The sequence below is a fragment of the Psammomys obesus genome, unplaced genomic scaffold, assembly GCF_907164565.1.
Source record: "Psammomys obesus unplaced genomic scaffold, mPsaObe1.curated_primary_1811, whole genome shotgun sequence".
Taxonomy (NCBI): domain Eukaryota; kingdom Metazoa; phylum Chordata; class Mammalia; order Rodentia; family Muridae; genus Psammomys; species Psammomys obesus.
This window is the reverse complement of record NW_026590405.1, coordinates 5,800,597-5,819,011: the sequence shown is the minus strand read 5'-3', so window position 1 is coordinate 5,819,011 and position 18,415 is coordinate 5,800,597. Positions and strand designations below refer to the sequence as shown.

General features: G+C 55.6%; 2 protein-coding genes across 3 annotated transcripts in view; both read left to right on the top strand.

The window, feature by feature from the left end:
• Positions 1–11,181, top strand: part of Znf76 (zinc finger protein 76) — a 24,345-nt gene extending 13,164 nt beyond the window's left edge. Inside the window, exons 3-14 of the mRNA XM_055607210.1 lie at positions 935–1,015; positions 1,107–1,184; positions 3,299–3,498; positions 5,835–5,951; positions 6,167–6,242; positions 6,731–6,856; positions 6,980–7,159; positions 7,767–8,000; positions 8,081–8,244; positions 8,785–8,949; positions 9,493–9,606; positions 10,387–11,181. Coding sequence (XP_055463185.1) covers positions 935–1,015; positions 1,107–1,184; positions 3,299–3,498; positions 5,835–5,951; positions 6,167–6,242; positions 6,731–6,856; positions 6,980–7,159; positions 7,767–8,000; positions 8,081–8,244; positions 8,785–8,949; positions 9,493–9,606; positions 10,387–10,485 — 1,634 coding nt within the window. The 3' untranslated portion in view covers positions 10,486–11,181. The remainder of the gene's footprint in view (positions 1–934; positions 1,016–1,106; positions 1,185–3,298; positions 3,499–5,834; positions 5,952–6,166; positions 6,243–6,730; positions 6,857–6,979; positions 7,160–7,766; positions 8,001–8,080; positions 8,245–8,784; positions 8,950–9,492; positions 9,607–10,386) is intronic.
• Positions 11,182–12,823: 1,642 nt separating this feature from the next.
• Def6 (DEF6 guanine nucleotide exchange factor) overlaps positions 12,824–18,415 on the top strand; it is an 18,840-nt gene continuing 13,248 nt past the window's right edge. For both annotated transcript variants that reach the window (XM_055607117.1, XM_055607119.1), the window contains exon 1: positions 12,824–12,949. In XM_055607117.1, coding sequence (XP_055463092.1) covers positions 12,854–12,949 — 96 coding nt within the window. In that variant the 5' untranslated portion in view covers positions 12,824–12,853. The remainder of the gene's footprint in view (positions 12,950–18,415) is intronic.

Sequence of the window (18,415 nt, the reverse complement as noted above, 5' to 3'; positions counted from 1 at the left end):
ACACACACACACACACACACACACACACACACACACACACACACATCCCTCTTGCTTTACTGCCATTTCTTTGTTATTTTTATTTTTTTCAAGAAAGGGTCTCATGTAGTCTAGGCTGGCTTCAAATTCAAACTCTGTAGCAAAGGCTGGCCTTGAACTCCTGTTCTTCCTGCCACCACCTCCCAAGTGCTGGGGTTAGAGGTGTGCACCACCTCGCCTGGCTGCTTTCGTTTCTTTCAAAGTGCACATCAGGCTTGCTAGAGTGAACACTGAAGATTGTGGCGGTCCAACCATACACCTGGCACATTCAGTGATCTCCTTCAGCCCTCACAGTGCAGAGAAGAGAGGGTTGCTGAGGAGATGAACAGGGAACTGAGACAGGTTAAATAAGTGACCTGGGGCTGCCCAGTGAGTAAGAGCCTGGACTCTCTGCTCAGGAGGTTGGTCCTGGCTGCAGAGCCCACTGTAGCTACTGCCCATACCAAAGCCTGCCTTGCGGGAGGCCTCAGGTTCTGGCACACTGTTACAGGGGGAAATGAGGAAACACCTTTAATTTTGTTAGTTTGGTCTATATCTGAATCTCTCAGCATTTGGGATCTTCCCTGATTCAGGACATTCTTTGATCTCAATTTAGCTTAATCTCAGCACCATTAGAAGTCCTGTCTTCATGGGCATGGGTTGAATAAGAAAGAAAACTGCTCCTTGGTGGGTGACCGGAAGGTGACACATAAGGCCACTTCATGGCAGGATGATCTTTTCCCTCACATCCTCCAGAACGAGGCTTAAGAGGTGCTGCATGAGGGAACATGGCGGATGTTAGCCATGCGTGGGCCGTGGCAAGGATTTAAAGACTCAAATAGGCGTCTGCTAAAGCAGGCAAGCGCGTGGTAGACCTTTGCCAGGCCTGCCCACTCCTCTGCTTCCACCTCCCCAGGAGAGAAGCTGCTCGAAGGGCAGGTGATCCAACTGGAAGACGGGACCACTGCGTACATTCACCAGGTGACGATACAGAAAGGTGAGGCACCCACACAGGCCTGGCAGCCCCCACTGAGGTGCCCTCCGTGGCCATGAGCTCCAGAGGACTGTTGGTGTTGCTCTCTTTTCAGAGCCTTTCTCCTTTGAAGATGGTCAGCCCGTGCAGCTGGAGGATGGCAGCATGGCCTACATACACCACACACCCAAAGGTGGGCCCATGGTCTGCATGGCGGTGGGGAGAGAAGAGGCGGAGCTGGAGAGGCTGGGGGAGTGAGGGCAAGCATGCTTACCTCAGAACAGACTTGCGTGGGCCTGCCTGCCCGGGCAGACCCCAGAAGCTGCTGCCTCTGCCATGAGAGGGCAGGCTTCACCACAGACCAGGGAAAGAAACCTAATCTTTAACAGCTCCTCAGTGGGGGTAGTGGTTCCTACCTGTACTCCCAACACTTGGGAGGCTAAGGCAGGATTGCCAGGAGTTCAGGGACAGCCTGTGCTACGCAGTGTGTTCTGGTTCGGTCAGGGCTATGGAATGAGGCTGTGTCAAAGACTCAAAAGAACAAAGTTTCCAGAATAATCACTTATTCTGGAGGGAGTTTCGTGGCAGGTACACACTAGGCGCTGTGTTAGTGCTGGGGCACACACAGCAGAGCCTCATCAGCCAGGGCCCTCCTCAGTACAGGCTAGCCCACATGGAGGGACGGAGTGTGCCAGCGAGCAGGCGCGGGAGCTCCTGTGAGCAGACGGACGGACTCATCACAGCCCGGCTGCTAAAGTTGAGCCTTCCCCTTTTGACCCCTTAGAGCACAAGAAATTTGACATGGTCCTAGATGTGTAGTTATGTAACATTTCTATACAGATAATCAGCCACAGATAATGAATCAGAAAGAGATTTACAGTTGCTGGGCTGGAGGGATGACTGAGCAGTTAGAAGCACTCACTGCTCCTACAGAGGACCCAGGCTTGGCACATACTTTTGTTTTTTAAGACAGGATTTCTCTGTGTAGCTTTGGTTGTCCTGGACTCACTTTTGTAGAATGCTGGGATTACAGGCATGTGCCATTGTGCCCAGCTATAAACATTTTTAAATCTTAAAAAAAAGACCAGTTCTTTGGCAGCTCTAACATCACTGTTATTAAGGCAAATGTGATCTGCACACCGAGCTCTAGGCTGATGTTTGGACCACAGGATGGTGATAGATGCGGCCGTAGAGCATCTTCAGCGTTCAGACTTGACTGAAAGCAGACGTGATTATAAAGTCAGTGCCCCTCACATCGTGTAGTGCAGAATGGCAGCAGCATGTTAGAGCCATCTCAGAAATGGTTGGAGCTCTGTCCTAATCCCAGGTCAGAACTCACTTAGCAATTTTTATGAAATTCAAGTCAGCAAGTCAAACTGCGGTTTCTAAAAATTCAAATGTATAACACAACATAATCCAAATGCAGACTCGATACTTGCTGAGCGGTGACAATAGGAAAATACTCGGTTAAACGATTAGGTTTCTGTGAGAACAGGACACTGGATGAAGAGTCAAAACTGCAGCCCATAGCACAAAGTCTGCCCTGAGATGTTTCAGACAGGGCTGGCTTGTGTCGCGAGGTTGGACAGCATGCGGAATTTAAAGTGTGTGTTGCGTGTTCAGCACGGGGCCTGCAGCCACTTGAGCAACACTAGCAGCACTCCCAGGCACGCCTCCAATTCACTGCGCATTTTGTTTTGAATCAGTTTTTAGCCGCTGCATATCCAGAAACAGTTGGACTAGTTTTTCACAGGTGCAGCGTTCAGTTAAGTAGAGCCATGTGGGGTCACAGGCCAAGCAGCTGGGAAGCAGTGGGAGAGGAAAGGCAGGGCAGGCTCAGCGCTCCAGACAGGACCAGCCTGTGCAGGAGTGGATGTGGGAGGTGACCTCAGGAGAATGGCACATCCAGTGAGCCACTGGGGCAAGAGTGCTGGGAAACAGGGCGAGGAGATGAGAGCCAAGGCCAGAGCACGTCCGGGTCATCGGAATAGAGATCTGGTTCTTTATCCTGACACCGGATGGACTGGGGTGGGGGCTGATGAGATGAGCCACCAGGCAGGAAGCCCTTAGGGTAATCTAGGTCAAGATGAGAATGGGCCAGGCCCTCTAGGAGGCAGTGAGCCCCAGTCCGTGTCCTCTGGAGGCCTTGTCCCTATGGGGGCAGCCCCAGGAGGACAACAAGGAAGATGAGCACAGTGAGGTCTGAGGAGTTTGCCCAGTGAACCCCAGGGTGTACTCGCTGCACATAGTCAGGGTCTCAGCTGGGTCTCCTGTGTGGCATCAGGACTAACCTCGTGTGCCCTGTAGAGGGCTATGACCCCAGCGCCCTGGAAGCTGTGCAGCTGGAAGACGGCTCCACCGCCTACATCCATCACCCCGTGTCTGTGCCGTCCGACAGCACCGTCCTGGCCGTGCAGACAGAGGTGGGCTTGGAGGACCTGGCAGCAGAGGATGAAGAGGGCTTCGGCGCAGACACGGTGGTGGCCCTGGAGCAGTACGCAAGCAAGGTGAGCACCACCTCTTGGCTCTGCCAAACCGTCTTCTCTAGCTAAGTGTAGTAGTCCCTGCCCGGGATCCCAGCCCTTGGCATGTTTAAACAGGAGCTTGGAGCCATCCTGGACCACACAAGAGCCTGTCTCAAACCAAACCAAAACATAGACCATCACTTCTCTAGAGACACTGGCCAGCCCGTGCCCAGATACAACCAGGGCTGCTCGCACCCCCGTGCCTCTACCCCAGCTCCCTGCCACTGCTCTTCTCTCCTTTTGAGCCACTGAGCACCAGGACAGCTGTGCGCTTACCCTTGTTTATACTGTCTGAGGGGAGAAGGCTGCTCTCCGGAACAGTGGCTTCTGTGTGGCAGGAAGTCAGGCCCAGCCCTCGCAAGCTGCCGTGATAATCCTCTGCTCTTTGGGAAAGCTCTGCCTGTGTCCTTTTATTGGTATTCCCATTTACTGAAGTAAGATGCTGGTATATTTATTGCTTCTCTGAGACTTATGTAGTCATTTGGGAAAATAAACCCAGCAGGCAGTTTGCAGGCATGTGTCCCAGAGAAGCTGGGATTATTGGAACATGAGGCCTGTTGAGAAGGGCACTGAATCTCCCAGAGTCTTTGCTGGACCTGTGGTCCTGCCCACTGAGGACTGCAGTGGAGACCCGTGAGCCATGGGCATGCTTCCACACTGGGCTTGGACCACAGAGCCTTGATGGTCTGGTCGGTCAGGGCTAACCTGCAGGCTGGGAGGGGTTAGTTTCTGAGTTGCAGAGGAAAGAGGAAGTTTTCATATCTCTTTGAAAGGAAGCACAAACCTTACCACAGCCCCTTCGCCCTACAGTATGTTCAAGGCCAAATGTGAGACAAGGAGAACTAGGCTTTCGTTAAAGCAAGCGCCTTGAGGTCAGTGCTGGCTCTGCCACTACCTAGTCCAGCCTTGGGCGAGGCCTCCCAGGCCCAGGCTGCGTGGGTCCAGGTGGTTTCAGAAGCCACTTTCAGCCCTGATGTCTCCATTCCCTCAACCACTGTGCTAGCTCCTCCTCGGCAGGGTCTCCGCTGGGAGGAGAGGACTTGCTTCCCAGCCCCAGCCTCCTAGGTGTGTGTGGTCCGCAGGGGGTCCAACTCAGCCTAGTTCAGGCCAGCCCTGCTTCCCGCCTTCCCTCCCACACCCACCAGGCTGCCCCATGCCTGTGCACCAGCCCTGTCTCTCATGTAGCATGCCTGCATGTCTGTCCCTGTCTGTCTACATGTCTCTGTGCTTCAGATGCACGCCCTCACAAACATCATGGCAGTGACAATTATGGAATTTTGTTTTCTTTAAAAACAAGCCAAAAAAAAAAAAAAACAAAAAACAAGCAAACAGTGTTTTTGCTTTAATCCTGGGTGTGGGGATGCAGGCTACTTCTTCTGTCCACAGCAACTGACTGTGATTTGCCTCGTGCCCTGGCAGAGGTGTGGTAATGGCAGCTGCAGATAGTTTCTGTGATTGTGTGGCATTTGGAATTCTGGGAACATTTTGAAGGGTACATAAATGTTAGGGCCTTGAGAGACAGGGTTGGTGGTTGATGGTGTTTGTGGGAGTTGATTGCAGTTTGCAGTCAAGCTCAAAGAAGAAAGAAGTTAGGTTCAAGGATCTCTCTCTCCCCTCTGTCCTTCTCTCCTATCTAGTGAAACCGGGGTGAGGGGGCTGGTAAAAGGGGGTGGGAAAGATAAGAACTCACAAAGTAGCAAAGACAAGCTACACATCATCTATATGCAGTAATACAGAATAAATTTAAAAAGGAGTTCCGGTTCTAAGCACATCACTCAAGGGACTGTTGTCTTCTTGCCTCCTCCCTTCCCTTCTGGAACCACAAGCCTTTGGCCACAAGGAGCCATGCCATGCTGTGGGGTTTGAAGGAGAATGCTTGAGCACTTGGTCCCCAGTTGGTGATGCTGTTTGGGGACATTTAGAAGGAGCAGCAGGAAGTGTGCTTCTAGGCATAGACTTTGAGATTTTTCTTTTCTTTTTCTTTCTTATTTTTTGTGACAGGGATTCTCTGCGTAGCCTTGGCTGTCCTGGGGTCACTTTGTAGACCAGGCTGGCCTTGAACTCACAGAGACCTGCCTGCCTCTGCCTGCCAGAGTGCTGGGATCACAGGCATGACTTTGAGATTTAACACCTCCTGCCACTTCGGTTCATTCTGTTCTGTGCTGTGTTGGAAACTGTGAGCTCACAGCTTTCCAGGTCCTGCCCCGTGCAGTCTCAGTTCTGTTCTCTGGGTCTTAGACTATTAGCAGGGCCTTATATCCTCCCTTCTCATCCCCTCAGGGACTACATAGAGGAACACCAAGATATTTTTTTCTCAGGTTCTGCACGATAGCCCAGCTCCCCATAATGGCAAAGGGCAGCATGTTGGAGACAGAGCCTTCCGCTGTGGCTACAAGGGTTGCGGACGTCTCTACACCACCGCCCATCACTTAAAGGTAAAGGCTGGCAGGCCACTTTCAGCCCTGTTCTCTTCCCCATAAGGCTGTAATTCTGCTCTGGCACTGCCCTGGCTCTGCCTTCATGTCACTTGCTGGGAGGGCAGGCTTACAGAGCTGTGCGCAAAGGAAGCTGGGACACAGATAGTGTGGGAGGGAAGAGAACCAAAGAACTCAGCCCATCCTCTGAGTTCTGGGTTCACTTTTCCTCACAGGTACATGAACGAGCTCACACAGGCGACCGTCCGTACAGGTGTGACTTCCCCAGCTGTGGAAAGGCCTTTGCGACAGGTAACACATGGGGATTGGCGTCCAGTTGACGCCAATCAGGGTTCTAGATCCACTCGGGGACCTCTTCAAAGGTGGCGGAGCACAGAGCATTATTCCAAAGAAACCACTGAGGCACGTGTTCTCTGAAGACCTGCTCCCAGTGAAAGGCCGTGGGGCCTGCGAACAGGCTGCGGCACAGGCAGAAAGGCCTGCCTCTTGGGTCAGCTCTGGTCGCCAGCAGCTGTGGCCTCCTGAGGGCTGTGGCCTCTCTGGCTTGGTCTCCCCTGTGAAGCAAAGACCTGTAGGGCCTGCTTCTCGAGGCTCCCTCTAAGGCCGGAACAGGTCACAGGGCACAGTGGGCTTTTCCTGGATAGAACGGGACAGAGGCTGTCCTGGGCCTCTGGAGCCTTCCGGAGCATCATTTAAACCAGAGAGCCTCTAAGTAAGGTTGGCAGTGAGGGATGAGGCTCTGCTGACTGCTCTTCTCACCTCCCGCCACACACGGATAGGCTATGGGCTAAAAAGTCACGTGCGTACTCACACGGGGGAGAAGCCATACAAGTGCCCAGAGGAGCTGTGCAGCAAAGCCTTCAAGACCTCAGGAGACCTTCAGAAGCACGTCCGGACCCACACAGGTAGGCTGGGCCCACCCCATCCACAGGGGCCAGGGGCTCACTGTGCTTTTCAGACAGAGGCCCAGAGCCCACGGCCATGTCTTCTTGCTCCGGTCCTCCTGAGTCATCCCTCAATCTACACAGGCGAGCGCCCGTTCCGGTGCCCTTTTGAGGGCTGCGGCCGCTCCTTCACCACCTCGAATATCCGCAAGGTACACGTGCGTACACACACAGGCGAGCGGCCCTACACCTGCCCCGAGCCCCACTGTGGCCGCGGCTTCACCAGCGCCACCAACTACAAGAATCACGTGCGCATCCACACAGGTGGGCCAGCTGGCATGTGAGGACCCCCCTCCCCAGGCCCCACATCCCTCTTGGGTAGGCATCTGATCGGGCCACCTCTCAGCTCCAGGCCTTCCCCGCCGCCACTCCAGGCTGGGCTGGGTGGGCACCCTGAGCCGGCTCACCGACCCCGAGCGGTCGGTTCCCCATCGGTCGCTGGGTCTAGTCCGACAGGCCTTGTCCACCCTCTGTAGAGTTGGACAGCTCCTAGCCACCCTCGGGCACCCCTCTGAGCTCGGGAGGAGGCCCGGGTCAGGGATGCTCTGGAGGAAGCAGTGAAATGTCACCTTCATCCGAGCATCTGCTACGCATATGACTCTCGTGTCCTTACCTTCCATCGTCTCTCAACCCTCCCACGCTCCCTCAACACTCCCCTCCCTGCCTCCCCCGTGTAAGCCTGGCTCACTCTTTCCAGCCTGTGTCTGGGTGCAGAGGCCCCGCTCTCGTGCCCCCCTGTCTCCCACAGTCTTCCCCAGCTCCTGCCTCTCAGGCTCAGTTCTCCGTCCTGCCCTCCCCTTCACCAGCCCTGTCCCCTAGCTTCCCCCTGGCCAGCCCCAGTCCCCACCCCCTCACAGCCCCGTGTCCCCAGGGGAGAAGCCATACGTTTGCACGGTGCCAGGCTGCGGGAAGCGCTTCACGGAGTACTCAAGCCTGTACAAGCACCACGTGGTGCACACGCACTGCAAACCCTACACGTGCAGCAGCTGCGGCAAGACCTACCGGCAGACCTCCACCCTCGCCATGCACAAGCGCAGCGCGCACGGGGAGCTGGAGGCCACCGAGGAGAGCGAGCAGGCGCTGTACGAGCAGCAGCAGCTGGAGGGTGAGGGCACGGAGCGCCCAGGCGGGCCGAGGCTCTGCTGGGCCTGGCGGCAGGTGACAACCTCGGCTCTCCTCTCCTAGCGGCCTCCGCTGCCGAGGAAAGCCCACCACCCAAGCGAGCCCACATCGCTTACCTTTCGGAAGTGAAGGAGGAAAGTGCTGACATCCCAACCCAAGTAGCCATGGTGACGGAGGAGGACGGGAACCCCCAGGTGGCTCTGATCACTCAGGATGGTACCCAGCAGGTAGAGGCCCTGGGGATACCCGGAACAGTTCCCGAATGGCCCCTGACGTGCCCACCCTCCCCGCCAGCCAGGCTCTGTCTCGCCTTTATGAAGCTCAGAGAGCTGCAGCTGAGGGCACGCGTGTGTCACCCGGGCCTGCTCCTCCCAGGCTCTCCCTCTGGATGATAAGCGTGTGCTCAGGGGTGCCACATCAGTGAGTCTCGAAGCCCGCAGTCTGCCCGTGCTGCAGCGCAGCGCACCCTGCCCCTTGGCCATGCGGCACTGCCCGGTGTGTCTCTTCCTTCTAGAGTGATCAGGAAGACGAGTTAGGCCGAGGCCCTGGCCTGCATGTAGTCGGTTACCGAGCAGAGTAGCAGGAAGTAGAGGGGTCAGCAGAGCACGCCCTCACCGGCTCTCTGCAGCCCGGGCCCTGCTGTGCCTGCCCCCCGCCCAGTGCTCTACCCCTGGCACCAGAAGCTGCCCAGCTTACTGTAGCTGAGCTTGTCCAGGGCGCTGGGTGGGCCTCCCCTGTGCTCCAGCTTGCCTCCCTCCCGTCGGCAGGTCAGCCTGTCCCCAGAAGACCTGCAGGCCCTGGGGAGCGCCATCAGCATGGTGACTCAGCACCGCAGCACCGCCCTCGCCATCCCCAGTCAGCACGAGGAGCTGGCCGCCTCTGGCACACACACTGTCACCATGGTCAGCGCCGATGGCACCCAGGCTCAGCCCGTACGATCAGGCAGTTTGCTCATTCTGTGTGTCCCTTCCCATGGTGGGGAGGGGGGATGGGGAACATCAAATGTGCTGACCAAACTCATCACGATTTCTCATGAGACAAAGATAGCATGAGATGTCTCCCTGCCAGGCCTCATTGTATGGGCCTGTAATTGTTGCTACTCGAGAAGCTACGGCAGGGGGATCACAAGTTTAAAGTCAGTCTGGGCAGCTTAGTGAGAACCTGCCTCAAAAACTGCAAAAGCCTAACAAGGACTAGGGATGCAGCTCATTGGTCGTTTACCTGCCCTACTGTGCACAAATCCCCAAACTCAGTCCCTGGGCCTGTCACTACCACATTGCCAGCCTCCAAGAAAATCCTGCAAGTTGAAGGGAAAAATCTAACCTTAATTACTTCTGAGCCCCAAACTATTTAATCTGACCCATCGTGGCTTTCTGCTTCCTTTCTGTGTCGCTCCCAGCCTCTGGGGTACATGTGCTTGTGTGGGCAAGGCACAGGAGCCGGGGTCGGTAGACAGTCTTCCTGCTTGCTTTCAGGTCACAATCATTACCTCCGGGGCCTTGGTGACTGAGGAGTCAAGTGTGGCAACTCTCCATCACCAACAGGTGGCACTGTTGGCCACGGCCAACGGAACACACATCGCAGTGCAGGTGGGTGGAAAATGGAGGAAATGGGGTTCCTGCCCGGAGAAGGCAGCTGGACAAGAGGAACGGGGTGCTGGCCTGGTGAAGGAGGGCGAGTTCAGGCTCCTCTCCGCCTACATCCAGCATCTGGCAGAGGCAGAGCGAGGAAGTCCTTTTCCTTGGGGGGTGGCTGAGGCAATGGGCCTGTAGTTCAAGCCTTTGTCTTCTGGAGTCTTGCTCTTCACCTGGGAGGTAAAGAGGCCAGAGCACATTCTCTCCAAGGACCTTTCTAGTCAGGTACTCTTCTGTAAGCTGGCTGGTGTCTCCTACACAGAACAGGCAGCTGGCCCAGGTCGTGCCTAATAGAACCTTTATCTGTCTATTATCTATCTATCTATCTATCTATAGACTATTTATTTATTATATTATTTTATTTATTTATTTATTGGTTTTTCTAGACAGGGTTTCTCTGTGTAGTAGCCTTGGCTGTCCCAGGCGCGCTTGTCCACCTGCCTGGCTAACAGGACTTTTTATCTGGGAGTTTCCCCTATTGGAGCCCTAAGAAGAAAGAGCAGGTGGGGCTGGACAGTGGTGGCGCACGCCTTGAGTCCCAGCACTTGGGAGGCAGAGACAGGAAGAGCTCAGCTCTGTGAGTTTGAGGCCAGCTGGTCTACAGAGCAAGTTCCAGGACAGCGGGGTGGTTACATAGAGAAACCCTGTCTTGACAAGCAAACACGAGCAAGTGGACCGACCACCCACACCCTGCTAGGGTCTGGAGGGGCCCTCACACTGTCCTCGTCTTCACAGCTGGAGGAGCAGCAGACCCTGGAGGAGGCCATCAGCGTAGCCACTGCTGCCATGCAGCAAGGGGCTGCGGCCCTCGAAGCCTCAGAGAGCGGCTGCTGAGCCCAAGAGGACTGGCTCCCACACCGTGCCAGAGAAGGTGCCATGCTCACAGGCAGCCCTGCCTCCGGGGGCCCTGGCTGTGGCTGAGCCCAAGAAGATGGCTGCATAGGCCTCCAGAGTAAGAAGGCAACAGGAAAATGGCCTCTGGTAGAAAGGGCTGAGGCCCACACCCAAGATGAGGGTCGGGCAGCGGGTGCTGAAGATGTCCAGCTGGGGGACCAGGCTGCCCAACCCCTGCTTTCCTCCCTCGGGAGAACGTTCTTCCCGCTTCTGTCCGCTCCCTTTCTCAGGGAGATGGGAGCCAGGTGGACGAGGACTAGCCTCCACCCTGACTGGTTGGGCCACCAGGAGAAGGTCGACAGCTCTTCAGCCCAGAGCCTCCCAGCAATAACCATCTCCTGGGGGTAGGGTAGCCAAGATGCCTCGCCACTTGGCATCAGGGACTTCCTGCCACCACAGTCAGAATTAATTCCTCAGGGGCCTGGGGCTGGAGAAAAGGGGTCGCGCCACAGCTCCCGGTGGCTCTCACCTGTCTGTGGCAGAGTGACAGAGAGTGGCCTGCACTGCTGGGGAGCGGGCTTACTTTGTTTTGTGGTTTGGTTTTTTAATTCTATTTTGATAATTATTTTTTTTTCCTGCTCTGGGTAGTGGCGGCAAACGGGTGAATGAGTATTTAATAAAAGTTGCAAGTTTCCACTTGGGCTTCTCCATCGTTTCTGCTGGCCCAAGCCAGCCTGCCTCCCTAGCACAACCCTGCACAGCCCAGCTGGCAGGCAGCTCTCCATGGGCCCAGGCAGGAGGAGGCCCCAGGAGAGCTGGGACCTGAGCCCTGAGAGCTGCTGGCAGGCTTCTGCCCACACCTACACCAACAGGGCCAGAGTGGTCGTGGTTCCCACATGGCTGAAGCTTGGGGCTGCTCGGCTGGGAGAACTCTGGGTCTCCTGCCTTGACTTCACTGAATGGAGCCTGAGCCGGCCCTTCTCAGCCACCCCCACCGTACACAAAGCTTCAGGGAGCCTCACCAAGGGACTAAAGCCTCGATGCTCCAGCACTGACATCCCAGCTCTGTGCCCCCGGGAAGGCGGCAGGACATCTAAGCCCAGGGTGAGGGATTCCAAAGACACTGGGGGACTCTACTGAAGAGCGTAAGAAGACCAGGACAACCCCAACAGACCAGGCGCTGGCGGCACCTCAGCCGTATGGGACCATTGTAGGAACCAGGGGTGCCTCTTCCTGCCCCTAGCCCTCTCTCTACACGATGCTCTATTGGACTCTAGCTCCTTCCTGCCACTGAGAGCAGAGCCAGACAACCAAGGACCAAGTGCCCCCCTCCCTGGGTACCCAGGAAGCTCACGGTTGGGGTTTTTGGGACAGAATTGTGCTTCATAGCCTGAGCGCCTCAGACTCACCCTAAGTTTTAGAGCCTCAGGGAAGGAGCTACAGTGTGTCCCTCCGAGTCCTGCTTCCCATTTACCCTGAACACCAGCCTTGTGGAAGTACAGGGGCTGGGCGTGCTCCCCGGGTAGGGGGAGGCTCCCCGAGTTAGCTCAGAAAGGCTCCATTGAAATCTCATGGCCACCGTGATACGGGCGCACCCCAGTCTGTGTGCACATTGCATGGGAAGAAGCAGAGGCATCGCTGAAAAGCACCCTTCTCCCGGCCTGCCCCTGTCAGGACTTCAGAGGTGAGCCCCACTGTCAGGGTCACCCTGTGTGCCTGGATGCAGGCTCTGGTGCCGGTGAGCAGTGTTGTCAGGTTTCTTTGAGAGCCAGGGCTCAGGGAAGGGGAGAAAGTAAGCAAAGGGCCACGCCACCCCGTCCATTCTCCCTCCAGCTGGCTTTCTTCTGCTTGGGTAGAGCTCCCCACGGAGCTCCTACCAGTGGCCCTGAAAGGAATGTCCCGTCCCACACCTGCTCAGGCCTCCACATGTCCCTGTGGGGTGGGAACTTGGCATCTTACTAGAACAGACTGAGGGTCAACTCGTCCAAGCTCTTCCACTTGGTAAGCCCAACTCCATCCAGAGTCCCTCCAGGTCAGGAAGGGCTTGCTTCTCTTCTTCTGGAGCTACTGCTGGGAGCCTGGCAAGGTTCTGGGGCAAGGAGGCGTCTACGGTGGCTGCCTGTGCCGAGGGAGCCAGCCCAGCCAAAGGAGGCTTCAGGCTCTGGGAAGGTTAGTCCTGGTCCCCTGTAAGGAGCAGGACAGCATGGCTAGAGCAACAGGCCAGCACTGGAAGCAAGAGGGCAGGCAGGTGGAGCTCTCGCTCCGCTCTGCACTAGGGCCTCCTCTCTGCGGTCTGCAGCCGTTTGCATTTCCTGAAACCGGATCTTGGTGTCAGAGCCGCTCCTGGGCCGGGGCGGGCGCCTCAGCCATGGCCCTGCGCAAGGAGCTGCTCAAGTCCATCTGGTACGCCTTCACTGCCCTGGATGTGGAGAAGAGCGGCAAGGTCTCCAAGTCCCAACTCAAGGTGAGGGGCATCCTGGGGGCCCAGGGGAGGCTGACCCACCTCACCAGTTCCCAGCCCTGAGAGTCAGCCATGGCAGCCTTCGCCACTCGGCAGGGCAAGCACCTTGCCACCCAGGAGCCCAGGCCCTGCGTGGAGTGCTGACGCAGGGTAACAGAGCCCATGTAGCCCAGTGGACGCTTCCCAGAGGCCCCAGGCTTGTGTCACCAGGGCCGCTGTCCAGAACCAAGCACCGTGACTGGACAGTAGAGGTGGCATCGTGAGGTTCTGAGATTGGGCAGCCAGGCCCCTTCCCAAGCTTCTTGTGGGCTCCCCAGTGTCATGCTTGGGCACGTACCCTGCTCCTCCCTGTGGCCTCCTCATAGCTTTGAAGAAAGACAGTGCTTGCTGGTTACTTCCTTTGGAGCCGAGAGCCTCCTCCATTTGCAAAGCAAGCAGTAATGTGGGCTAAGGGGTCACGGCCAAAGTCTCCGTGGTGTTACTACACGGCTCACTCACCGTCCTGCGCCACCTCCCAGCACAGGAACAACAGGTTGGGAAATTTGTCTTGTGCCTTGAGACCTCAGGCTGAGAGTGGGAGTGAAGAGGAGGGGAAGCCAGGCGGGGGGGGGGGCGGGAGGGGGACACCCATCAGTAGCCACCCCCGCTTCCACCCACCTCCACTTCTCCCTCCACCCCGGCATCTTAAAACCATCAGGCCTGGATGAAGGAGAAGGAGCTCTTCCTCCTTCCTGGGTAGGCGCCTACCCAGGGGAGAAGCCAGGGAAGGCAGCAGAGGTGTATGCCGTGGGAGCCAGGAGCACAGGACAATGCGTCAGAGCACCCCACTCTCTGAGCCTGCTAGGGATCTACTCACTCTCTGTAAATGCTTTCTCTTGAGGCTGCGGGGCCAGCACGAGGCTAGGCTCTCTCTCCCTCCCACGATCCCCTCAGAGGAGGGGTGTATTTACAACTTCCACTGTTAATGGGCCAAGACAGGAAACCGGGGCGGCAAGGGGGCAGAACAGACGCGGCCCACCTCCGTCTCAGCCCTGACATTGCTAAAGTTGGGACCTATGAACTCAGATGCCCCGGTTACTTCTGTCCCACCCCTTTAGCTGCATTTGTGAGCCTCTAATGGATAAGGTTGTAACGTCGTGGGGAAGGACGCCATCCCCGTTACCCCAGGGAGGCAGGTTACCCCTTCCATCCTGTGTAACCCCAGCTCACATCCTCTACTTGAAGGAAGCTGGATTATCTGAACCCCAATCCTGCAAAAACTGCCCCACACCCGCCTTCCTCTACCCTCTCTCTTTAGTACTGCACCACATGGCTTCTTGCTTCCATGTCTGTGACCTCTGACACCTCTCCAGGCTCTCTGTGTGCCTTGTGTGCAGAGGGCACAGCCCTTAAGCAGTTCGCATTTTGGGGTGTCATCAGTCAGGAAGGCCTCCCGACTAGAACCCCTCTGTGTTAGCTTCTGACTGGCTCATACCCACCCTGTCACCAGCACCCACAGGTTGAGTATCTCTGGGGAAGATTCTCGGAGGGTGTGCACGCTTGAACTGTGCACCTCACAGCCCAAATGGAGCCCACCTCCAGTGACATCTCTGGCCACACAGGATTGATAGTAAATGGCACATCTGCCGAGCTGGGCCTCGGGGAGGTGAGGCAGAAATGTCAGGGCCCTTGCGTATAAGGGAAGGGTTTCCCCCAGGCCCACAGTGGTAGATGCTGGGCCGGGAGGAAGTGGTGATAGGGCTGGAGGTGGGGAGAGGCAGAGGAGTAATGGAGAAGTGGTCAGAGGGCCGAGGAAGAAGCAGAGCAGACCGATAAACCAGCAGGGCTCACCCCCTCTGTAGCCTTGGTGAGAAGGAGGGAGGAAGGGAGGAAGGCTTAGCTGGTCTTAGCCTTTGTGCCCTGTGTTTGCAGCAGGCAGGAGACTGTATCCCCCTCCCCCCAGGTCATGCTGTATCTGTGAGTTGCCTCTGCTGCCCTTGGCCAGAGGAAGAGGAGAAAGGGCCGAGAAATGCCCAAGGGGCTGGATGGGGTGGTTGGCGCACCTGCCACCCCAGCGACCCCAGCGACCCCAGTGCTTAGGGTTGACACGGGACCCTCCAGAGAGTGTCCCTCCCAAAACAGAAACAAACAAGCCCAAAGGATGGGGAGTGGTTTCGCTTTTCCTAGCCAATAGAAGGCTGCTGGGGGAGAAACAAGGTTTCTTTTATGGTCTCTTATTTGGGTTTCATTGGGGGTGTTGTTTGTTTTATTCTGTTAATTAATTTATTGTTTGGTTGGTTGGTTTGGTGTGGTGTGGTTTTTTGAGACAGGGTTTCACTGTGTAGCCTTAGCTGTCTTGAAACTAGCTCTGGAGACCAGGCTGGCCTTGAACTCAGAGAGACCCACCTGCCTCTGCCTCCTGAGTGCCACTGAGTGCCTCCTGAGTGCGCCGCTGCCCAGCCCTGATGTGTTTATTTAGCTACTTCTTTAAATTTTATTGCATTTGCGTGTGTGTGTGAGTGTGTGCAGGTTGTGTGGACCATGGAGTGGTCCATGTGAAGGTCAGAGGACAACTTAGGAAGTTGGCTCTCTCCTTCCGCCAGGTCTCAGAGGTGGAGCCCAGGCTGTCGGGCCTGGGCAAGCTCTACCTGCTGAGCCTTCCTTCTCCATGCCCTCTGTATTGCTTTAGAAAGTCCAATGGCTTTTGTCTAGGTTGTTGTGAGTAGTGAAAACAGACCAATGAGAAGAGTTCTCCTGCCCAGGTGGCTTCAGATGGAACACTTAACAGTTGGGGACTAAGCCAGCGTGGTGGGCACGCCTATAATCCCAGCACTCAGGATGGCAGAGGCAGGCGGATCTCTGCCAGTTCAAGGCCAGCCTGGTCGACAAAGTGAGTCCAGAAGAGCCAAGGCTACACAGAGAAACCCTGTCTTGAAAAACAAAAAACAAAACAAACAACAACAACAAAAGAGTTGGGGACTGGGGGTTCTTTCCATGGTATCTTGTGTTTAATCCCAGTACTCAGTATAGCCCAGGCTAGCCTCAAAGTCACAGAGCTCCTTCTACCTCTGCCTCTGCCTCTGCCTCCCCCAAGTGCCGGGACTAATGGCTTGTGTCACCATGTCTTTTAAAAGGATGACTTGGGACCCACATAGAGGTCACACCTGTGATCCCAGCACTCAGGGGGCTGAGGCAGGAGGATTGCTGAGAATTTGAGGCCAGCCTGGGCAACAGGGTAAGAGCCCATCTCAAACAAACAAACAAACAAACAAACAGGAAAATTAACAGAAGAGTAGTGTGTCTAGGAGAGAGATTACCCATGCTTTGTGACATCACTTCCTGGCGCTCTCCTGGGCTCTCAGTGTGCACACCTCTGCCGCCTGTCAGACGGGGGTCCAGGGTCTGACGGCTGGTCACTGCAGAGGCAGACCTTTCCATTTCTTGTGGTCGGGGTAGGCATGACAGGCAACCTCTCCCTGGACCTGCGTTCCCAGGGAGAAGAGCAGGGACCACACCTGACCACAGAAGAGTGAAAACAGAACCTCCTAGGTGCAGGGCCGCCCACCCTGAGGTCAGGGGCCGGGGGTCAGTGGGGACTGTTAGTCAGTGGGGACTGTTGAAAGTCCTCTCGGAGGGAGCCCAGATGGGGGCATATGGAAAATGCAGCCACCTGGACCCCACCTTTGGAAACTCTGAGTCAGCAGGTCAGGGAGGGGCGGGCCTTTCAGTTTCACCTGCTCCAGAGGAGACCCAGAGGGGGCCACTTCCTCCCAGGCCTCCCCAGGGCTGAGGGAGATGGCAGTGAGCTCCTGCCCAGCCTCTGCTCCACCTTTCCTTTCCTGCCTGATCCGGCCCCTCACCCCACCCCCCAGGCCTCCGAAAGGCTAGCAGTCTGAGCTCAGCGTCTCTGAGAGAGACAGCTCAGTGGCTGGAGAGACAGCTCAGTGGTTGAGAGCACTGGCTGCTGCTCTTTCGGAGAACCCACATGGTGACTCGCAACTTTCTGTAACTCCGGTTCCATACAAGGCTGGACGGCATTGACCTTTAACCCCAGCACCGGGAAAGGTAGAAGGATTGGGAGGCCAGCCGAGGCTACAGAGTGGGACCCTGGCTCACACGCCCCCTCCTCAATTATTTTCTGTCATAAAGGCAAACTAACCAACAAACCGATAGGCTGGCGGGACAGCGCATCAGGTTATGACAACTGCTGCCAAGCCAAGCCCGAAGTCCCGAGTTTGATCCCTGGACCCACCTGTTAGAAGGAAAGGCCTGACTCCCCATGAGTTTTCCTCTGAGCTCCAGACAAGAGCTGTTAGGATGATAGATTTAAAAAGACAACGTACCATTAAGCACGGTTCTCACGCTGCCTAGTTATTAAGCGGCTCCGTAAAATGGTCTCGTGCTGTCCCCCGTTTGTGTGTTTCTGGGTGTCACCCATTCCCTAAGGACAAGAACGTCTAAGCCAAACCCTTTCCGCAGAGCTCAGCTGAGGGTGTCCCTGGGTCTGAGTGACTGCTGAGCTGTTGGTGTGGCTCGTCCCCCCATCCATCCCCCAACACACATGTACAAATAAAGTGTAAAACAGACGCCTTGGGATGGCTCAGCAGTTAGGAGCACTGCCTGCTCTTCCTGAGGATCTGGGTTTGGTTCCTGGTACCTACGGGTGACCCTCAACTATCTGTCACGCCAGTTCCAGGGATCCGACGCCCTCTTCTGGCCTCTGCAGGCTTAGCAAGCACATGAGGCACAGACATATTCAAGCAAAAATAATCTTTTATTTAAAAAATACATTTTAAAATCTTTATTAGATTTTTTTTATTTAAAGAGGTGTTTAAGAGCTAGAAATGGCTAAGTAGTTAAGAGGTAATACTGCTCTTGAAGAAGACACCAGGTCTGCTCCCAACACCCACAGCAGACAGCTCATGCCCTGTAAGTGCAGCTCCAGAGTACCTGATGCCCTCCTCTGACCTCTGAGGGGCCACACGTGATCACACACCCACACATAGGCACACACACATCACATAATAGAAATCTTCATAAAAAGAAAGAGAAGAAATACTGGGTCAAAGGTCACATCCAATTTTTAAATTTCTATGTATTTTTGCTGTGTGTGTGTGTGTAGTTATGAGTGTGGGGACCCTCAGGGGCCAGGAGAGGGTTCAGATGTCTCGAGTTCCAGGCAGTTGTGAGCTGCCTGATAGGAATGTCGGGAACTGAGCTCAGGTCCCCTGCAGGAGCAGCAGGTGCTCTAACCACTGGGCCATCTCCCCAGCCCCACATCTGATTTTAAAGTGATAGATTCCTGAACACCACAAAGTCGTCCATTTAGCCAGTTATGGTGGCATGCATCTGTTGTCCCAGCATTGAGATGTGGAGGCAGGAGGATCATGAGTCCAAGGTTGTATTTGGTTAATTGTGAGTTCAAGGTCAGCCTTGGCTACAGTATCTATCTATCTATCTATCTATCTATCTATCTATCTATCTATCTAT